This window comes from Bos indicus, chromosome 21, assembly GCF_029378745.1.
Source record: "Bos indicus isolate NIAB-ARS_2022 breed Sahiwal x Tharparkar chromosome 21, NIAB-ARS_B.indTharparkar_mat_pri_1.0, whole genome shotgun sequence".
In the NCBI taxonomy this organism is placed as follows: domain Eukaryota; kingdom Metazoa; phylum Chordata; class Mammalia; order Artiodactyla; family Bovidae; genus Bos; species Bos indicus.
In genome coordinates, this window is record NC_091780.1 from 45,358,979 (window position 1) to 45,377,448 (window position 18,470).

Sequence of the window (18,470 nt, forward strand, 5' to 3'; positions counted from 1 at the left end):
ATTAATATAGCTTTTAAAAGTTCACATTCATTATGCCATTTTATCCCATGAGGCCACCCTGTAAGTCAAGGGTCCATTTAACACATGAAAAAAAGACCGAAACTTAAGAGTTTAAATCACTTGCACAGAACCATACAGCTAATCACAAATGGCAGAATCCAAAACCAAGGACACAGTGATACAGAGAAAGAAATAATTTTGTAAGTCAGGCCTATCTGAATTTAAATCCTACCATTTATGACTTGTAAGATTGGAATGGACAGTCCATGACTCCGCTCTGTACACTGCTTAATCTCCAGTGTCTGGAACCAGTGTAAGTAAATAGTAGGTATCAGTAAATATATGTTAAAAAAAATTACCCCCCCCCAAAATCACAACTTCTTTGGATCTGTTTCCTCATCTGTAAATGGAAACCATAAGTCCCTGCTTCATATCTGCTGATGTAATGTATATACAAACATCTGGTAGTTATTTAAGAATTCACAGACCTGACTGTTTGGTGGTTTTTTCACAAGACCACTCATCCCTTCACTTCTCCCATAGGCTCCAAGGAAGTAGCAACATATTTCAGCATGACTGGCAGGCAAGCTAGTGGTAATGCAGATGGGCGTATAAAGAACTAAACTGGTGTGGTTCAATAAGGTAGCCTGCTGTTCTCTTTATCTAACACAGAAATGACAAAGGATCTTCTAGAAGAATCTGTCAGCTTGCTTGCTAATTTCAAAACAGAAAGTTCTGGGGAGGGAAGCACCTAATCTCTAAGATGCAAAAAAGAAAGGAGGGAGGGATATCTAAAGATAAATAAGACAATAAGAATACTGAAGTGAGGAGATCCAGAGTACCCATACTGAAATAATTCAGCCTAAGAAGGGGCCCATCCACTTCTCTGTAAAGTAGCATGTTCTTTCCAGTAAATCTAATTCTAATGGATGAAGAGGTCTTTAGGACCACTGCTAAATTCTGCCAACAGAGATAGAAACAAAAGGTAGATACTTTTGATACAAAAGCTTAAAAGCAAAGGGAAATGGTGCTGCAAATGGTACCATTGAGAATATGAAAAGACAACTCACAAAAAGGGAGCAAATATTTGCAAATCACGTATCTGCTAAGGGACTTGTACCCAAAATCACAAAGATCTCTTGGAACTCGGTAATAAAGATAAATAACCCAATATTAAAATGGGCAAAGGACCAGAGTAGACATTTCTCCAAAGAAAATACACAAATGATCAATAAGCACATAAAATGATGCTCAACATTATCAGCCACTGCTGCTGCTGCTGCTAAGTCACTTCAGTCGTGTCCGACTCTGTGCAACCCCGTAGACAGCGGCCTACCAGGCTCCCCCGTCCCTGGGATACTCCAGGTAAGAACACTGGAGTGGGTTGCCATTTCCTTCTCCAATGCATGAAAGGGAAAAGTGACAGTGAAGTCGCTCAGTCGTGTCCGACTCTTTGCGACCCCATGGTCTGCAGCCTACCAGGCTCCTCCGTCCATGGGATTTTCCAGGCAAGAGTACTGGAGTGGGGTGCCACTGCCTTCTCCTATCAGCCACTAGGGAAATGCAAATCAAAACTACAAAGAGAAACCACTTCACACCCACTAGGATGGTAAAACAAAACAGATGGACAACGTCCATCTGCAAACAAATGCATAAAGAAGTTGTTACATATACACAATGGAATATTACTCAGCTATGAAAAATAACACATTTGAGTCAGTTCTAATGAGGTGGATTAAACTGTAGCCTATTACACAGAATGAAGTAAGTCAGAAAAAGAAACACCAATACAGTATATTAATGCACATATATGGAATTTAGAGAGACGGTAACGACAACCCTATATGCAAGACAGCAAAAGAGACACAGACTTTTGGACTCTGTGTGAGAAGGTAAGGGTGGGATGATCTGAGAGAACAGAACTGAAACATGTACATTACCATAAGTAAAACAGATGACCAGTGCAAGTTCAAAGCATGAAACAGGGCACTCAAAGCCAGGGCTCTAGAACAACCCAGAGGGATAGGGTGGGGAGGGAAGTGGAAGGGGTGTTCTGGATGCGGAGGACACATGTGTACCTGTGGCTGATTCATGCCCATGTATGGCAAAAACCACTACAATATTGTAAAGTAATTAGCCTCCAATTTAAATAAACTAATTTTTTTAAAAAAGATTTACAATAATAAATATGTATGGCTTGGTGAGGACATGGACAAACTGGAACTCTCATACATTGCTAGCAGGAATGTAAAATGATGAAGCTGCTTAGAAAAGTTGGAAGATGCCTTAAATGCTAAGTTACCATGTGACTGAGCAATTCTACTTCTATGTATATACCCAAGAAAACTGTAAACATATGCCCACACAAAAACTTGTACAGGAATGCTTGTATCAACATTATTTATAATTGTCCAAAAGTGGAAATGACTCAAATTTATCTATCCATTGATGAATGGATAAACAAAATGTGATAAATCCATACAGCAGAATTTATTAATAAAGAGAAATAAAATACTGATACATACTACAACTCAGATGAACCTGAAAAACATTGTACTAAGTGAAAGAAACCAAACACAGAAAAGAAAGGTACATACTTTATAATTTCATATATATGAAATATCCTGAATAGACAAATCCATAGGGACGGAAAATAGATTAGTGGTTGCCAGGGGCTGAGGGAAAATGCAGTTGGGAGGGCCTGTTCATTGGTACAGGATTTACTGGGGTGATGAAAATATGCTGGAATTAGATAGTGGAAACAGTCATATAACTAAAACCCACTGGGTTGTACACTGGGCGAATTTTACAGTGTGTGAATATTATATCTCAATAAACTTTAAAAGCAAAGGTGGATAAAAATTTATGCACTGTGCAAGAAAATTCTCCTAACTTCACACTCTAACTTTCAGAGAGTGGCAAGTGGAAGTAGGAACACAGATATCTCATACTGTGGATCCTATGGTTCCCCTTGAAGATAGAGCCTGCTATTTCTCAGGCACTGTGAGAAATCCATTGAATTCTCCAAATAAGTCCCCTAAGGATAAGCCTCAAGACACAATTAGGTACAAAGGTCACAGGAGCCTGCAGTTAAAGTCAACAGAGATACTGAGGAAACTCAATGTGACGCTTCTCTCATCACTGAAGCCAGGTTTGCCCTAGCCCACCCAGAGGACACCAGAACCTTACCACTAGCATCATCACCTCAAAACTGAATTCAAAGGCTTTCTTGGTGGCTCACTGGTGAAGAATCCTCCTGCCAATACAGGAGACATGGGCACAAGTAACAAATACACGTTGTTGTTGTTCAGGCACCAAGTCATGTCCAACTCTTTGCGACCCAATGGACTGCAGCACACCAGGCTTCTCCCTTAAATTTCATGGAGTTTGTCCAAGTTCATGCCCATAATAAATAGATGGCGGTGGTACAATTCCAACCAAAGGAAATTTAGTCAAGTTTAATATATATTACAGTTATTTAAACTGAAATTTAAGTGAAAAAGGTGAAAAGATAAGGGTGTATTCAGAAAATAGTACCTAAAGTTGCAGAAATCTCAAGTCAGGCTTGAAGCTTAATTACAATATAAAGTAATAGAAAAACTAGCCAATAATAGAAGAAAAATACTAACTTGCATATAAGACTTGTGGGCCAAAAGCAGCATTATTTCCCCAGTAAAATGCCACTATATTCTATTTATACAGCAATTCAAACCCCCCGCCCTTGCTCCAGCCACGCTCTCATTTTAGTCTCACAAAAACCTGAAAAGATGTCATTGTCCAGCAAGGTCAGTCTGACTCCAAAGCCTAAACCTTCAGTATCACACAATTCTGCTTCCTATAAAACTAAAAATTTATACTTTTTCTCAAACCATAAACAAACATCAAAGACAAAGATATTTTATTAAAACCAAGTGGTGAATGTGTATTTATTGAATTTTTATTCATTATTCCTTAATTCTACTAGTATTCCTTTTACATATTTTTTAAGTCTTTTTAACTTTACATTTACTGAACATTTAAAAAAAAGCAAAAAATGAAACAAAAATATTTGCAACGAAGTGACAAAGAGTTTAATATGCCTCATATTTAACAGCCCTCTCACAAATCTACTAATCACAGACAAACCAAAAGAAAAATGAGCAAAGGACCTGAAAAGCATATTAAACACTGAGATATCATCAAATCTGGCAAAGAAGAAAAGACCAAAATAATCAATGTTAACGTGAAGAAACCCAGGCCTAGCCTCTACGGTCACTCTGGACCTGGTTGCTCCTGAATCACCTCATTCACATTTTTTTTTTAATATCCCACAAGTTGGCATGTTTGTCTCTCCTTTAACTGAACTCTTAAAGGACATCTTAATCCTTTTTACATCCCCAATAACTAGCGTCTACCCTCTAAGTGACACTCATGAATCACTAAGCAGTATGTGGATGAAAGACAAAATCAGAGCAATCAGAAATATCTGGGCCTGAGATGACAGTGAAGAAGGCTAGACTCTGACAGTATTACTTCCTGAGGCCTCTGCATCTTATCATCCACCCAGCTGCTAAAGGCAAAAAATAAAGATTGAGTCATCAATGATTTCTCCTTTCACACGCAGATTAAGAACAGCCAATATGTATTATGAAAATAAAGCCTTAAATTACTCAGAAAAATATCAATTTCTTATACTTTACCATTTAAAAGCTTCATAAGGCAGAAGAGTGTTTCTAATGAATAATCAACAAAATGGTGACTCTCAGATTTCCCATTTCTACAATGTATCCTAGTTTACTACTGTCATTAAAGCAGTAATTATCTGAAGCCAAAGATAGTTGGTACAACTTAAAAAAGCTATGCAAAAAACACTAAACAACTATATTCCTAGATGTAAGCCATATTTAACCTAGTGTTAAAGGTTAATGTATCGCAATGATTTGTGAGTTAAAAAACACTATTGGCATAAGTCAAATAAAATAATGACTATAAGGAGAAAAAAATTGCACTCATCCTCAAATAGGCCCTTTTCGTAATACAGATTGGTATGTTCTTGGTGGGATTATTGGTGACATACCAATCTTTCCTCTTGAAAATAAAGATATGTCTTTTACTAAATGTCAGGAGACAAATAAAAAATGTTTCAATTTTTACCATTTTTTACTTCTACAGTTAAAAAAAGAACTTGTTCAGTAATTCACAAAAATCAAATTCAAACATAAATATCTTTTGGCTTTTTAACATTCACATAGAGTAGCATTTAATAAGTGAAATGGATTATATTAAAGACATTATTCTGAAATTACACATAAATTCATGATGATTCTCCAAAATAAAATAATAAAGAACATAATTATTGACATATAATTAAGAACATATATAATAAGTTTTGGCTGCTGAAGTTTAAAATTCAAAAAGAAATAAATCTGCATTCAGGTTAACAAAGAAGGGGAAAAAAGGCATCCCAAAAGAGTCACTGCCTCAAAAGAGGGTATAAAAAGTTTTAATGCAAATAAAGATTACTATAATAAGTATCAGTGACTAGCCAATCATAAATTCTTAACATTTCAGAAAAGCAGATAATTTTTAACTTAAGTGCCACAGAAAAACTCATTTTAAATTTCATATATGAAAAATCTACTTTTTTCTGGGTAAAGGAGAAGAGAACTTAGCAAAAATTATCTTAATCTTATCAAAAATGTAGTCCTCATCTTATCAAGAACTACTAAAACCCAGCAAGAAATATAGGCATATTTAATAGATAACCTAATGACAACCCAGTAGATACATTTATCTAAGATCTTTTTACTGGTAAAAAAGAGAGATGAAACTCTGATATAATAGAACACACAGTAAATGAAAAGGAGAAGGAAAATGGTTTATAAAGCAATAGACCAATCTTCAAGATATTTTGAGTGAAAAAAGGTATAAAATACAGTATGATACCTTTCGCATTGAAAGGGGCAGGAGACTGTGTGTGTGTGTGCGTGTGTGTACACGCTTTTGGTGGTCTATACCAAAATCAGCTTTGGAAAAATACATATGAAACTGTTAACACAAGGGTTATTTGGGGGGAGGATAAAATGGTAGCCGGAAAGTAGTAAAAGGTAAGCTTTCCCTCATTTCATCTGCTTGTGTATTTTGAATCTGAGCAATGTGAATGTATGTATATCAAAAGAAAAAATTAAAAGTACTTTACCTTGCACCATTGTTCCTAATGACTTCCACAGTTTCTTCAACAAAATATCGATCCTTGATGTATGCAAAAATATCATCACAAATTTCATGTAAGCGTGAACGATGGGTGAGGTTGGTCAAGTATAAAACTGGAACAATTAGTGGTTCTGGAAAGCTCTGAAGATTCTGTCTCGCTTTTCTTTCTGACTCAAGTGCTTCCTGATAGGTGAGTCCAGGTCTGCCCGTCACAGCACAGCTCCACACAAGACTGTTGCACAGAATGGTTCGCTCAAAAAAGTCACTGATTCAAAAACACAAACAAAAATGCATTACCTGTCATTCACAAGTTTTATATTAAAAGCTGACAAAGGATTGAGCCTTTATTGCAAAATTTTATACAGAATCATATAACTCATACAAAAATTTAGGGACTGGTCAATTTATACATTAATACAAACATAAGAAAAAGTATATTTAAACTAGACATTTATAGTTTTCAATTTAAAGGTACATTTGGCCAAAATTGGACTGTGATTTCTATCAGTTTTGAAACTGCGTGAAACAAAATAAACTCAGCCTTTCTTTTTCCTTCTAATTTCTAAGCTTTCTATTCCAAAGCAGTCAAAACACTGAATTCAAGCACTTGGCTATGAATTTTGAAAGGGTTTAACATAATAGTGAAAAACTGGGAAATCTAAGCATCTAACAATAAGAGAAAAGTTAAATAAATTATAGTACTTCATACAATGAAAACTCACAGTCATGAAACAGTAAGAGAGTTCTTAAATAATGTAAACAGGAAAGACAACTTTCCAGTTTGCTTCCATCCTATATTTTTTTCAAAGTAAAAGCTTACCAAGACAACTAATGGTTCCCAAGGGAAAAAGTAGGTGGGACAAATGGGGAGATTGGGATGGACATATACACACTACTATATATAAAACAGATAACTAACAAGGGTCTACTGAATAGCATGGGAATTCTACTCAATACTCTGTAACAACCTATTATAGGAAAAGAATTTAAAGTAGATATACATACATGTATAACTGAACACTTTGCTGCACACTTGAAACTAATACAACACTGTAAATCAACTATACTCCAAAAAAAATGTAATAAGTATATAAAAAAAGCTTATCAAAACTATATAGAATATGGTCCACTTGTGTTAAAATTAAAAAAAGAAAGATGGAAGGAAAGTAGAGAAATGGCTTAAGGAAGCATAAAATATTTCTGGAATTGTAATACAAAATATATTATATGTTATATTAATACAAAAATCAAGGTAACAGCTACAGAATGGGGATGGGATTAAGGGACCATTCTACTCAGTGTTTTTCTACACTGTTGGGATTTCTTACTACGGCACTGATTTCTCTTCAAAACTTTAATTTGGTCATTTTTAAAATGCAAGCGATCTAGTATAGAGATAGACTTCTAAGGTATATTAAGTAGAAAAAACTCAATCACTGAATGATATAATTCCACATGCATTAATATAGTAATAGCAAAAATGTGCAAAGGTTTGCATTTATACAAATACCATAAACAGATGTTCCCTATGGAGAAAGGGAGGAACTGGGAAGGAAGAAAAGAAAATTTGTCATTCTAAATATTTCCATATTGTTTGCGTCTGTAAAAGTATTTAGTTGATTGCTCGAGGTCTTAGTTGCAACACACGGGATCTTTGATTCTTGTTGAGGCATGCAGGATCTTTACTTGTGGCATGTGGAATCTAGTTCCCTGACTAGGAACTGAACCCACTCCCCTTGCATGGAGAGTGTGGAGTCTCAGCCATTCAACCACCAGGGAAGTCTCTATTTGAATTTTTATGATGAGTATTCATGTTTTTCTAACAAAAATATCTTTAAATGGAAAAGGTTAGAAATATGCAAAAAGATTAACAATAGTTGCCTCTAAGTGGCAAAATTTGGGTAAATATTTTGCCCTCTTCTATATTTTGGTCTCCTTTTCAACAATTATGTGTAACCAACATAACTCACAATTCTCTAACTTCTCCTCCTTCCTGAGATTCACCTTCCCTTCTACTGTCATTCTAAAAATTGTTAAAAACTATTACATGCGTATTTCCTCATCAGTATATCTGTCCAGGTTACCCTTACAGTAGGGTCTGATTTTCAAAGAAGATTTGGAATAATTCCATTAAGATAGTTTCATTTGTGTATTTGTCTGTAGTCTACAAGAACAACAAAAAATAAAACCTACAGAAGTAAAGAGAAACTAATCATACCTTAACATAAATGAGATCTAAAGAGATAACACACATAAGCCAAGTTATACGACTGTGCCTGCATGCTAAGCTGTTTCAGTTGTGTCTGACTCTTTGAGACCCTGTGGGCTGTAGCCTGCCAGGCTCCTCTGTCCATGGGATTCTCCAAGCAAGAATATTGGAGTGGTTTGCCATGCCCTCCCTCCAGGGGATCTTCCTGATCCAGGGATTGAACCAGCGTTTCCTGGGTCTCCTGCATTGGCAGGTGAGTTCTTTACCACTAGCGCCGTCTGGAAAGGTCAGACTAATTCAGTACAAAGGAAAATCCTTTTGAAGTATGTACCTTTCAGTAATGGAGATAATGGGTGCACATCGTTAAAATACAAAGTAAAAAGTGATTATCTTTACTAGACAGAGGCAGATATCCTTTGGGAATTCAGAGGAAGGGAATAAGGAGAGACAGGCACAAACAAGAAATGCTAGGAAACATCTTTGGGGGGAAGTGGCATTAAAAGTTAGGATGAAATGGAAAAGTAGAGTTGAAGAAAAAATATGTGAGAGAGAAAAAACAATGAATATAATCTGATTTTTATAATAAAATCTATGTCAGATAAATAATTTATTAGCTAAGTGAGAGGCAAGAGACTTACCCAATCAAGGGTTATCAATAGTGCAGAATAAAATGAATGAACAGACAGATCTTGGAAGAGGTCTTATTCAATTTTTACTGCCTAAACCTGCAGTTCACTTAGAAAGCTTCATAAAAAGTCTTGAACTTTTTCCTTTAGAAACAAACATAGGTTCCCAAGCCACACATTTAATGTGCATGAGATATTCTAGTAATTTAAGCTGTATCTAGTGGCTCAGAGGTTAAAGCGTCTGCCCGCAATGCGGGAGACCTGGGTTCAATCCCTGGGTCAGGAAGATTCCCTGGAGAAGGAAATGGCAACCCACTCCAGTACTCTTGCCTGGAGAATCCCATGGACGGAGGAGCCTGGTGGGCTACAGTCCATGGGGTCTGAGACACGTGACTGTAGCGACTCACTCAGACACGACTGAGCGACTTCACTTTCACTTTCACAGGTGACCTCTGCACTATGAGGAGAGGAAGAAGGGGTGCTAATCTCCACACAGTCAAAAATCTGCGTGTAACTTTACAATCAGTTTTCCTTATTCATAGTCAACTGTAAGGAAGTGAGGTGAAATGAAAGTCGCTCAGTTGTGTCAGTCTCTTTGTAACCCCTTGGACTATACAGTCCATGGAATTCTCCATGCCAGAATACTGGGTAGCGTATCCCTTCTCTAGTGGATCTTCCCGACCCAGGAATAGAACCAGGGTCTCCTGCATTGTAGGCAGATTCTTTACCAACTGAGCTACCAGGTAAGCCCCAACTCTAAGGAAAAATATACTTCAAATCTAGCTATTTTACACATTAACTAGTCTCTGGTTGTGCTCAGTCACGTCCAGCTCTTTGTGACCCCATGGGCTGTAGTCTACCAAGCTCCTCTGTCCACGTGCAGTTTTCCAGGCAAGAATACTGGAGTGGGTTGCCATTTCCTACTCCAGGGGCTCTTCCCAACCCAGGGACCGAACCCAAGTCTCCTGTATCTCCTGCATCGGCAGGTGGATTCTTTACCACTGAGCCACCTGGGAAGCCCAACTAGTTTAAGACACTGCTATCAAAAACAAAATGGTAGCTACACATACAATTTAAAATTTTCTTGTGGCCACATTTAAAAACTTTTAAAGAAATACTAATGAAATCAATACATTTTATTTAATTCAATATATTCCAAAATATTGCAATATGTAATCAATAATGAAATATTTTACTTTTTTTTTTTTTTGGTACTAAGTCTTCAAAATCCAGTAAATATTTTACATTTATTGTGCATCTTAATTCTGACAGGTGACATTTCAAGTTCTTAATAACCAATGGCTCCTGCATTAGACAACACAGCTCTAGCCTTTGTAGGTCGGTATCTAACAGGCTGGAGTATTTGCAGCCATGGCAGGGGGAAGACTTTGGACTGAGCTGCAAAAAACACTACTTATTTATTTTGATTAATTTTTTATTATTGGAGTATAATTGCTTTATAATGTTGTGTTAGTTTCTGCTGTACAAAAATGTGAATCAGCTTATGTATACATATATCCCCCCTCATCCGTGAGCCTCCCTCCCACCCTATCCCTCATTCTACCCCTCCAGGTCATCAAAAAGCAGGGAGCTAAGCTCCCTGAATAAACGTTATTTAGATTTGTTATCACTGTTCAAAGTTCCAAGGAGAGGAATGGTGTAAGTACCACAAACCTCCACTAAACATGTCAATAGACAACAACCAGTGATGTAGAGCTACCTGACTTCACCAGGTTTCCACAGCCTCTTGTAAAGGGTTTCTACTGTTTCCTTTGTGCTTATCTATTCTACAAAGCTGCTGTTACATTATAGCCCTGCTATGTACAAAATCCACCATTAGGAGGAGGGAGGCAGGACACACTATCATAGTGGTGTGGGAAGCAAGGGGAAATAAAGCCCAAAGCTCTGTCTCCCTATTCAACACCCCTGCCAACATTGCACCATCTCTAACGTTATACACCTTCACTTCTTCCACTTCTGCAATTCTGCTCTTCACCCATTCATCATACTCATTCAAATGTGTGGGGGTTTGTTAATAATACTGAACTCTAGGGGATAGGTTACAGTGCCTCTTCAATTTCAATATTATAAGGCTATAAATAATGAAAAATTTCCAAGAAGCACATTTTATTATTGTGAGGAAAAATTTATAAAATACAAAGTACTATTTTATATCAGTTTAGACTAATATAGATTATTATGTCTCCAACTGATTGCTATAATACATTCCTTCAACAATCCTCTTTACTAGAAATGGGCATAGTACTAGCCCAGAGGTCAAATCCAGACTTCCACCTGTTTTTCTATTTTTATTGGAACACAATATATTTAGGTATTGCCTATGACTGCTTTCTCACTATATCCATAGAGTTGGGTAGGTGCAACAGACACCTAACAGCCTGGAAAGCCTACAATATTGACTATCTGACCCTTTAACAAATTGTTTGATGACCCCTGCCCTTTACTATTAATTCATAAGGAAAAACTGCTTCTGAGTTACCAGGTCAAGTACTGGTAAGAACACACTTCTAAGGGCAATATTTCTGTTAACTTGCTGAGTATCTGGAAAACCAAAAACCTAGTAGAATAAGGTTAAGAATGAAGTGACATAAAAAACAGAAACCAAATACAATTAAGAAAAGATAAATGCAAAGCATACTTTATTTACTTAATGGCCCAAACTATTAACTAGACATACAACAAGAAAGATTCAGCACAAAACTGCAGAAAAAATCTAAGGGACATAAACAAACTCCTCCATCTGCAAAATAATTAGTAACTGAGAAACCCATCCATAGGTTAAAAACTAACATAACTCGACTAAAACAGCATATGGCATGCAATAGATGGATGGAAAGTATGGTTTATGAACTTAAAACAGACAGCGTGGGTTGGTCTAACAATTGCTTTCACTAAAGGGGTTACAAGAGCAGATTAGGTGCTAACTATGGCCATTGTAGACTAAACATGTCTTATAGACAGAAAAAGCTGCAAGAGGAAAATTACGTTTGTTTTGATGAGGGGGAGTTCAATTAATTAAAAATATAAAGTTTAAAGACACTTTAACAAGATATTACTTTGCAATTAGTGCTGCCTCAGTCAGACTTAAGATAGTGACATACAAGGTAAGCTTCTAAAATCTTCCGATGACACTAAGGTGAGGAATGGGTTTCCCAGGTGGCGCTAGCGGTAAAAAACCTGCCTGCCAATGCAGGAGATACAAGAGACCAGGGTTCAATCCTGGGGTTGGGAAGATCCCCTGAAGGAGGGCATGGTAATCCATTCCAGTATACTAGCCTAGAGAATCCCATGGACAGAGAAGCCTGGTGGGCTACAGTCCATAGAGTCGCAAAGAGTCAGATACGACTGAAGCAACTTTGCGTGAGTGCAAGGTGAGGAATAGCAATACAGAATTTTAAAATCTAGACAAAGCCTAAAGCACAAATCAACAAAGGTGAAACATATGGCTCCATCTTTCAGGACCCAACTTAGATGTTATCTCCTATTTGAGGGCTTCCTCATCTCCCCAGCAGTTTTCAGCTCCATCGTCTATGTTTCCATTACACTGGCTCCACAGCATATGTGAATTATATCACTGTGTTCCAGACACACATTCACTTCTCACTAGTGAGCATTAGTGAAGTCGCTTCGTCTTGTCTGACTCTTTGCGACCCCATGGACTGTAGCCTATCAGGCTCTTCCATTCATGGGATTTTCTAGGCAAGAATACTGGAGTGGGTTGCCATTTCCTTCCCCGGGAGATCTTCTCCACCCAGGGATTGAACCCGGATCTCCCGCATTGCAGACAGCCACTTTACCATCTGAGCCACCAGGGAACATATAATAAGCATTACGTGTTGGTAAATAGGAACACAAGCTCTAGAGTCTTAGGTATGTGAGTGAGAACTCTAGTGTCACCAAATTGCTATATAGGTAGTTTTGGACACTGATCTTGGACTTAATTCTTCTTACCCCAATCCCAGCTTTCTCATCTGCAAAAAGAGTACAGCAAGGACTGAATCAACAAGGGAAGAGCTGATGAACAATGAAAACAGGATGTTTTATAAACCAGTCACACTTTTCATTGCAGTCAGGTTGAAACATAAAGCTGGTTTGTCAGTGATGTTGTGGAAGAGACTCCTGCATTGTATATGAAAAATATGACTCACATAAAGATGGGAAATACATTCCAAGAGTATAAATGCCTCAAAAAAGAAGTCACTTTATTAAGGAGGTTTAAGTCACTAGGTAATACAAATCATTTTCCTATCCTACAAAACTAGGATTTCTGGGATTCAGACCTAACTGTTACATTTCCACAGACCAAAAAAAAAAATTTTAATGAAGTTGTTGTCAGCTAACTAAATTACAGAATAAATGTTTATTTAAGAGAGTAAATTATGTACTTTATTTGGCTTGCTTTATCTATGAGCTTCATTTTTCTTATATTTTTTCCCTTATGTTTCATATATAAGTGAGATCATATAGTATTTGCTTTTCTGTCAGACATTTCACTTAGCATAACGCCCTCAAGGTTCATAGGCATTGTTGCAAATGAAAGATTTTGTTCTTTTTAAAGACTGAATAATATTCTATTGTGTATTCTTTACCCATCTATCCATCAGTGGACACTTAGTTTGTTTCTTTATCTTGCAATGAACACTGGGGCGGCATATATCTTTTAAAAAAGAATTAGTGTTTTCATTTTCTTTGGATAAATACCCAGAAGTGGATCATATGGTAGTTCTATTTGTAATTTTTTGAGGAACCCCTATATTATTTTCTAAATGGCTGTCCCAATTTATATTCCTACCAACAGTGCATGAGACTTTGTTTTTCTTTACATCCTCCACAACACTTATTACTTTGTCTTTTTGATATTATAATAATAGCCATTCTAACATGTGTGAGATGATAACTCATTATGGTTTTCATTTGTCTGTCCCGTATGATTAATGATGTAAAGCACCTGTTGGCTCTTGAATATCTTCTTTGGAAAACTATTCAGATCTGTCCATTTTAAAATCTAATTGTTTTGTTATTTTTTTGCTGTTGAATTGTATGAGCTCTTTATATATTTAGAATATTAGCCCCTTGTCAGATATAAGACTTACAAATATTTTCTTCCATTTAGTAGCCTGCCTTTTCATTTTGTTAATACTTCTTGCTGTGCAAAAGCTTTTCAGTTTGATGTAGTCCCACTAGTTTTGCTTTTACTTGTGGTATTGGGTTAAAAAATCATTGCCAAGACCTATGTCAAGGAGCTTACCACCTATGTTTTCTTCTAGGAGTTTTATGGTTTCATGTCTTATGTTCAAGTCTTTAATCCATTTGGAGTTAATTTTTGTTTATGGCATCTTATCAGTGGCTCAGTTTCATTCTTTTGCACTCTAGCTTATGCATTTGCCTACAGTTAATGTGCTATTTTTTAGGTCTTCTTTACTTGTGGAAAGCAGGTCAAACAAGAGTTAGCAATTAATTAGAGTACATAGTTCAAAAATAAAGGAGTTTGAGCTGTATAAGTGGTTACACTTATGATAAGAATACATCTTTGTCATAGTCCCTGTCTCAAAGAATTTGGAGTCTAGAAAAAGAGAAAATGTGATGCAACAAACACATTACATTACAGAGCAATAACTGCAGATAAAAGTTACACTAGATAAAATGGAGGTGGTGACCACTGCTGCTGGAAGGACAAAGGAGGAAGTGTTAGGCTATAATATCAAGTAAGACAGACAAAACATTAGTTAGCAATTAAAAGGTCACTGGCAACCTCTATTAACCAGAGTTAGAGGCAGTTACTTTGCCTTGTGCTAGGAAGTGAATGAGGTGGGGAGCTGTTGTAAAAATCTTTAAGACTGATTAAAGCTATATTCAAGAAATCAAAAACCTGAGCAAATAGGTAAGCATAGTGATCTTCAGACAAATACAAAAGAATATTCAAATTTATGCACTTAAAGGATAATCTTCAAACAAATTCACATAAATCAATATGTAATTTAATGAATTAGTGAAAACAGAAGCTTCCATCACAGTTTCTCCAGACTTGTGGCAAGGGTCAGATTACCATAATCTGCAGACTACCATATACCATTCATCATGAATGCATTTTTAGAAAAATCTCTTTGTAGTCATATAAGAGAAAGTAATTCAAATAAATTTTAACACAAATGGCAATCTTCTTCCAATTTTGCAATTCAAAGTCATAAACAGTTCTGCTTTGCTCAGGATATATGATTAAGTATTTTTGCTCCCAAACCAATCCTATCCTCTAAACTGCTCGTAATTTCCAAAAATCCAAACACTTCAGCACAGAGAAAACAGAAAACAAATAAACAAACAAAAAAAAAAACTAGTTTTTTTTTTTCTTTTTAAATTTTAATGTCATAAGACAATAAAGGAAGCAGTTCCTTAACATTAATGGAAGGTAGGTTTGGAATACCAAAGTCTCTTCCTTTATTTGGCATTTCGGATTTCTCCATGATTATATTAACAATAAATTATCAAGAACCTAAGTATTTGAAAAGTGTTTAATTCAAAGAGGATAAAGGTCATATTTACACACCCTTCTAAGAAGAGTGTCTCAAAAATTATGACTGCTTACATGAAAGAAGAAAAGTTTGAAATTTAACTCCATTTCCTATCTTGTTGGCACTTTTAAATACAACTGTGTGAAAAAATTCAGAACTACCAAGGATTTTAACTTAAATCTTCCTTAAAAATAAGACAACATCCTTGTCAAGTTACTTAATCCAAATTCACTTAAGTAGTTACAAGAGTGAACTCTATTTGAGTAACAAAACAAGTCCGTACAGGAGCAGAGTAAGATGTGCACTCTTATTTATTTAAAAGTATTGTGTGCTGAAAAACTTGTTTAGATGTAACACGTTTACGTGTAACTCCTGTGGAGCTGGAGAAAAAGACTTGCTTAAAAATAAAAGCTTAAAGGAAACGTCTTTCCTAACCACTGCTCATTCCTTAGACAGGTGCAGATGCCTAAAGCCCTCCTTCCATCAAGCCCCTACTCAGAAAAGGTGCCTCCTACACACAATTTATTTGGTTGCTATAACACTCGGTTTCTAAGCCACAAAAGGATTGCTTCTGAGTGGAGAGGATAAAGCATAAGAAAAAGGGAGGGTCCGGCTGTTTCAGCGATTGATCAATTCAGGTTCTCACTTGGAGATCCTGCTTAAACACAGAGATCTGAAACACCCTGTTGTTAGGTGTCACAGGACAAGGCGATCTCTTGGGATACACCAGGCAAGGGACTAAAATTTTAGGGGTTGCAACTACACACGCAGCAGCTCCGGATTCTTATCAAAACAATAGCGAGTGGCACATGTCAGGCGGCCCACATGCTCAAGGGGATAAAGAGGCTGGTTAGGGTTGGAGTTGAACTTGTCTTAACCCCCTCCCCCAACTCCCACCGCCGCACTCCGGGCTACGGGAAAGTGAAAACGAGGGGGCGCCCAGGGCCCGGCTCTCTCCCCCTCCTTTTCCCCCGCCCGGCCCCGACTTCTTCCTCACCCGGTCTCCCGGGGGCGGAGACGCCAAGTTCCCCGGGGCCGGGAGTTAGTCACCAAGAAGAGGCGGTGACAGAGCGCACGGCTCGCTTCGCACACTAAAGGCCTAGCTGCACGGGACCGGGGGCGGCCGGCTGAGGCTCTGGCGTCCCGCGCTCCACGGCCCCCGGCCCGTCGGGGACCCCCCCCCGCCCCACCTTCCCCGAGTCTCAACTCCGCTCCCACTCCACCCCCGCCCCTACCCGGGGCAGCTCCAACGTCAGGCTCCACTCCAGACTGGGCAAAACGACTCCCAGCCCCGGCCGTTTCCTGCCCCCGGGGGCGGGGATTCCCTCCCCGGGCCGGGGGACGGCAACTCCGTGCCGCTGACCCGAAAGGGGATCCCCTCGGCCGCCGGGCGGGGATCCCGGAACTGGCCCCGGAGCGCGCGTGTGGCCGCGGCGGGGAGGGGCGAGGCGGGGAGTTTCCGCCGCTCGGCGGCCGGGTGGCAGCCGCGACTAGAAGCGGTCCCCGCAACCGGCGGGGACCAAAGGCTCCTCCGCCCCGGCCGGCTGTCCCTCACGCGCGCCGCGGCCGCTCGGGCCGCCGGGGGCCCCCGCGCAGTCACCGGGTCGGGCTCTGGGGGCCAGAGAAACACGGGCCCGCAGCCACCCGTCACTTTCGAGTCGCCCCGCCAGAAGCCCGGGGCGAGGAAAAGGAGAGAGACAAAAGGACGCTGGGGAGGGAGTCCCCACACTCCCTCGCACCCCCCGCGCCCGGCCCGGCCCTTACTCATAGTGGCGGAAGATCTCGTTGGTGACTTTACAGTAGAAAACTTCCTCGTCGGGCCGCAGGTCCGCGGGCGGCTTCTGTCTCACAAACGGCTTTCGGTGTAGCAGCGGCATCTCGCGTCCGCCCGCGGGCTCACCCGGACCCTCGGCCGCCCGCGCCGGCCCCGCTTCCCTATCAAAATTGGAGGGAAAGGAAAGCCGGTAAGGTAGGGAGCGCTTGGCGGCGGCGGCGTGGGCCGGTCCGCGCGCCGGGGGAAACTCGGCTGCCTTTTGTGTGATTGACCGACCGCGGCTGCCACCCGAGCCGAGGTGGCTGCTGTCGCGACCAGGGTAGTGAACCGGCGGAGCCGCCCCACCTCCGCACACCCGGCTGCCGGCTCACAATGGGGCCGGACGCCCTGCCGCGGGCGGTGCGGGAGCGGCGGCCCCCTCCCCCAGCGCCCGCTCCCTGCCTGCTGCCGCTGCCGCCGCCGCCGGGCTCACAACGTGCTCGGCGCGCAGCCGGCCGGCCCGACGCCGCGAGGGAGTTCGCTGCGGGCGGACCCCGGCGCCGCTCCGCTTTGTTCCCCCGCTCGCCTACACTTCCCTGCCGGCGCTGGCCGGCTACCGAGCGACCACACCGAGCCCCTCACCTGCGAGCACGCCGGCTGCCACTTCTCCACCTTCTCAACTACAAAGGCGGCGAGGGGAGGCTCTGTCCCCCCGGGGGGTCGCTTCTCGCCGCCCCGCCGCACCGCTGGGCGCCGCTTCTCCCGCTGCCACGGCCTGGCTCCGCGCGGGGGATCGCGTCCCACCGCCACTTCCCCGCCTCTCGGAGCTCCTGGGAAGTTTCTGATCTACTTTCGGCTCTGAAGGAGGAAGAGCTGTTGGGAGGAGCTTTTCACTTCTCGCTTCTACCTTTTTATTGGCTACTCGATGACTTTTACAGCCTGTCACTGATACAGGAAGAGACGGCGGAGAGCCTGGGAGAGCTACATTATTAATTAATGGAGCAACCCCTAGTGAAGAATCAGAAGCATCCTCCATGTTTGCGATTATCAGCCCAAAGATCTGGGGAGAGCGCTGGGGTTTCATAAACACATGGCTAACAAAGTAAAAGCCTTCCTCTTCAAGTCTGGCAGCAGCGCTTGGTTCCACGATGGGAAAAGGA

General features: G+C 40.2%; 1 protein-coding gene across 2 annotated transcripts in view; it reads right to left on the bottom strand.

The window, feature by feature from the left end:
* Window positions 1–17,454, bottom strand: part of BAZ1A (bromodomain adjacent to zinc finger domain 1A) — an 86,785-nt gene extending 69,331 nt beyond the window's left edge. For both annotated transcript variants that reach the window (XM_019983690.2, XM_019983689.2), the window contains exons 1-2: window positions 17,322–17,454; window positions 6,179–6,457 (exon numbers count right to left, since the gene is read on the bottom strand). In XM_019983690.2, coding sequence (XP_019839249.2) covers window positions 6,179–6,457; window positions 17,322–17,434 — 392 coding nt within the window. In that variant the 5' untranslated portion in view covers window positions 17,435–17,454. The remainder of the gene's footprint in view (window positions 1–6,178; window positions 6,458–17,321) is intronic.
* Window positions 17,455–18,470: the final 1,016 nt, after the last annotated feature.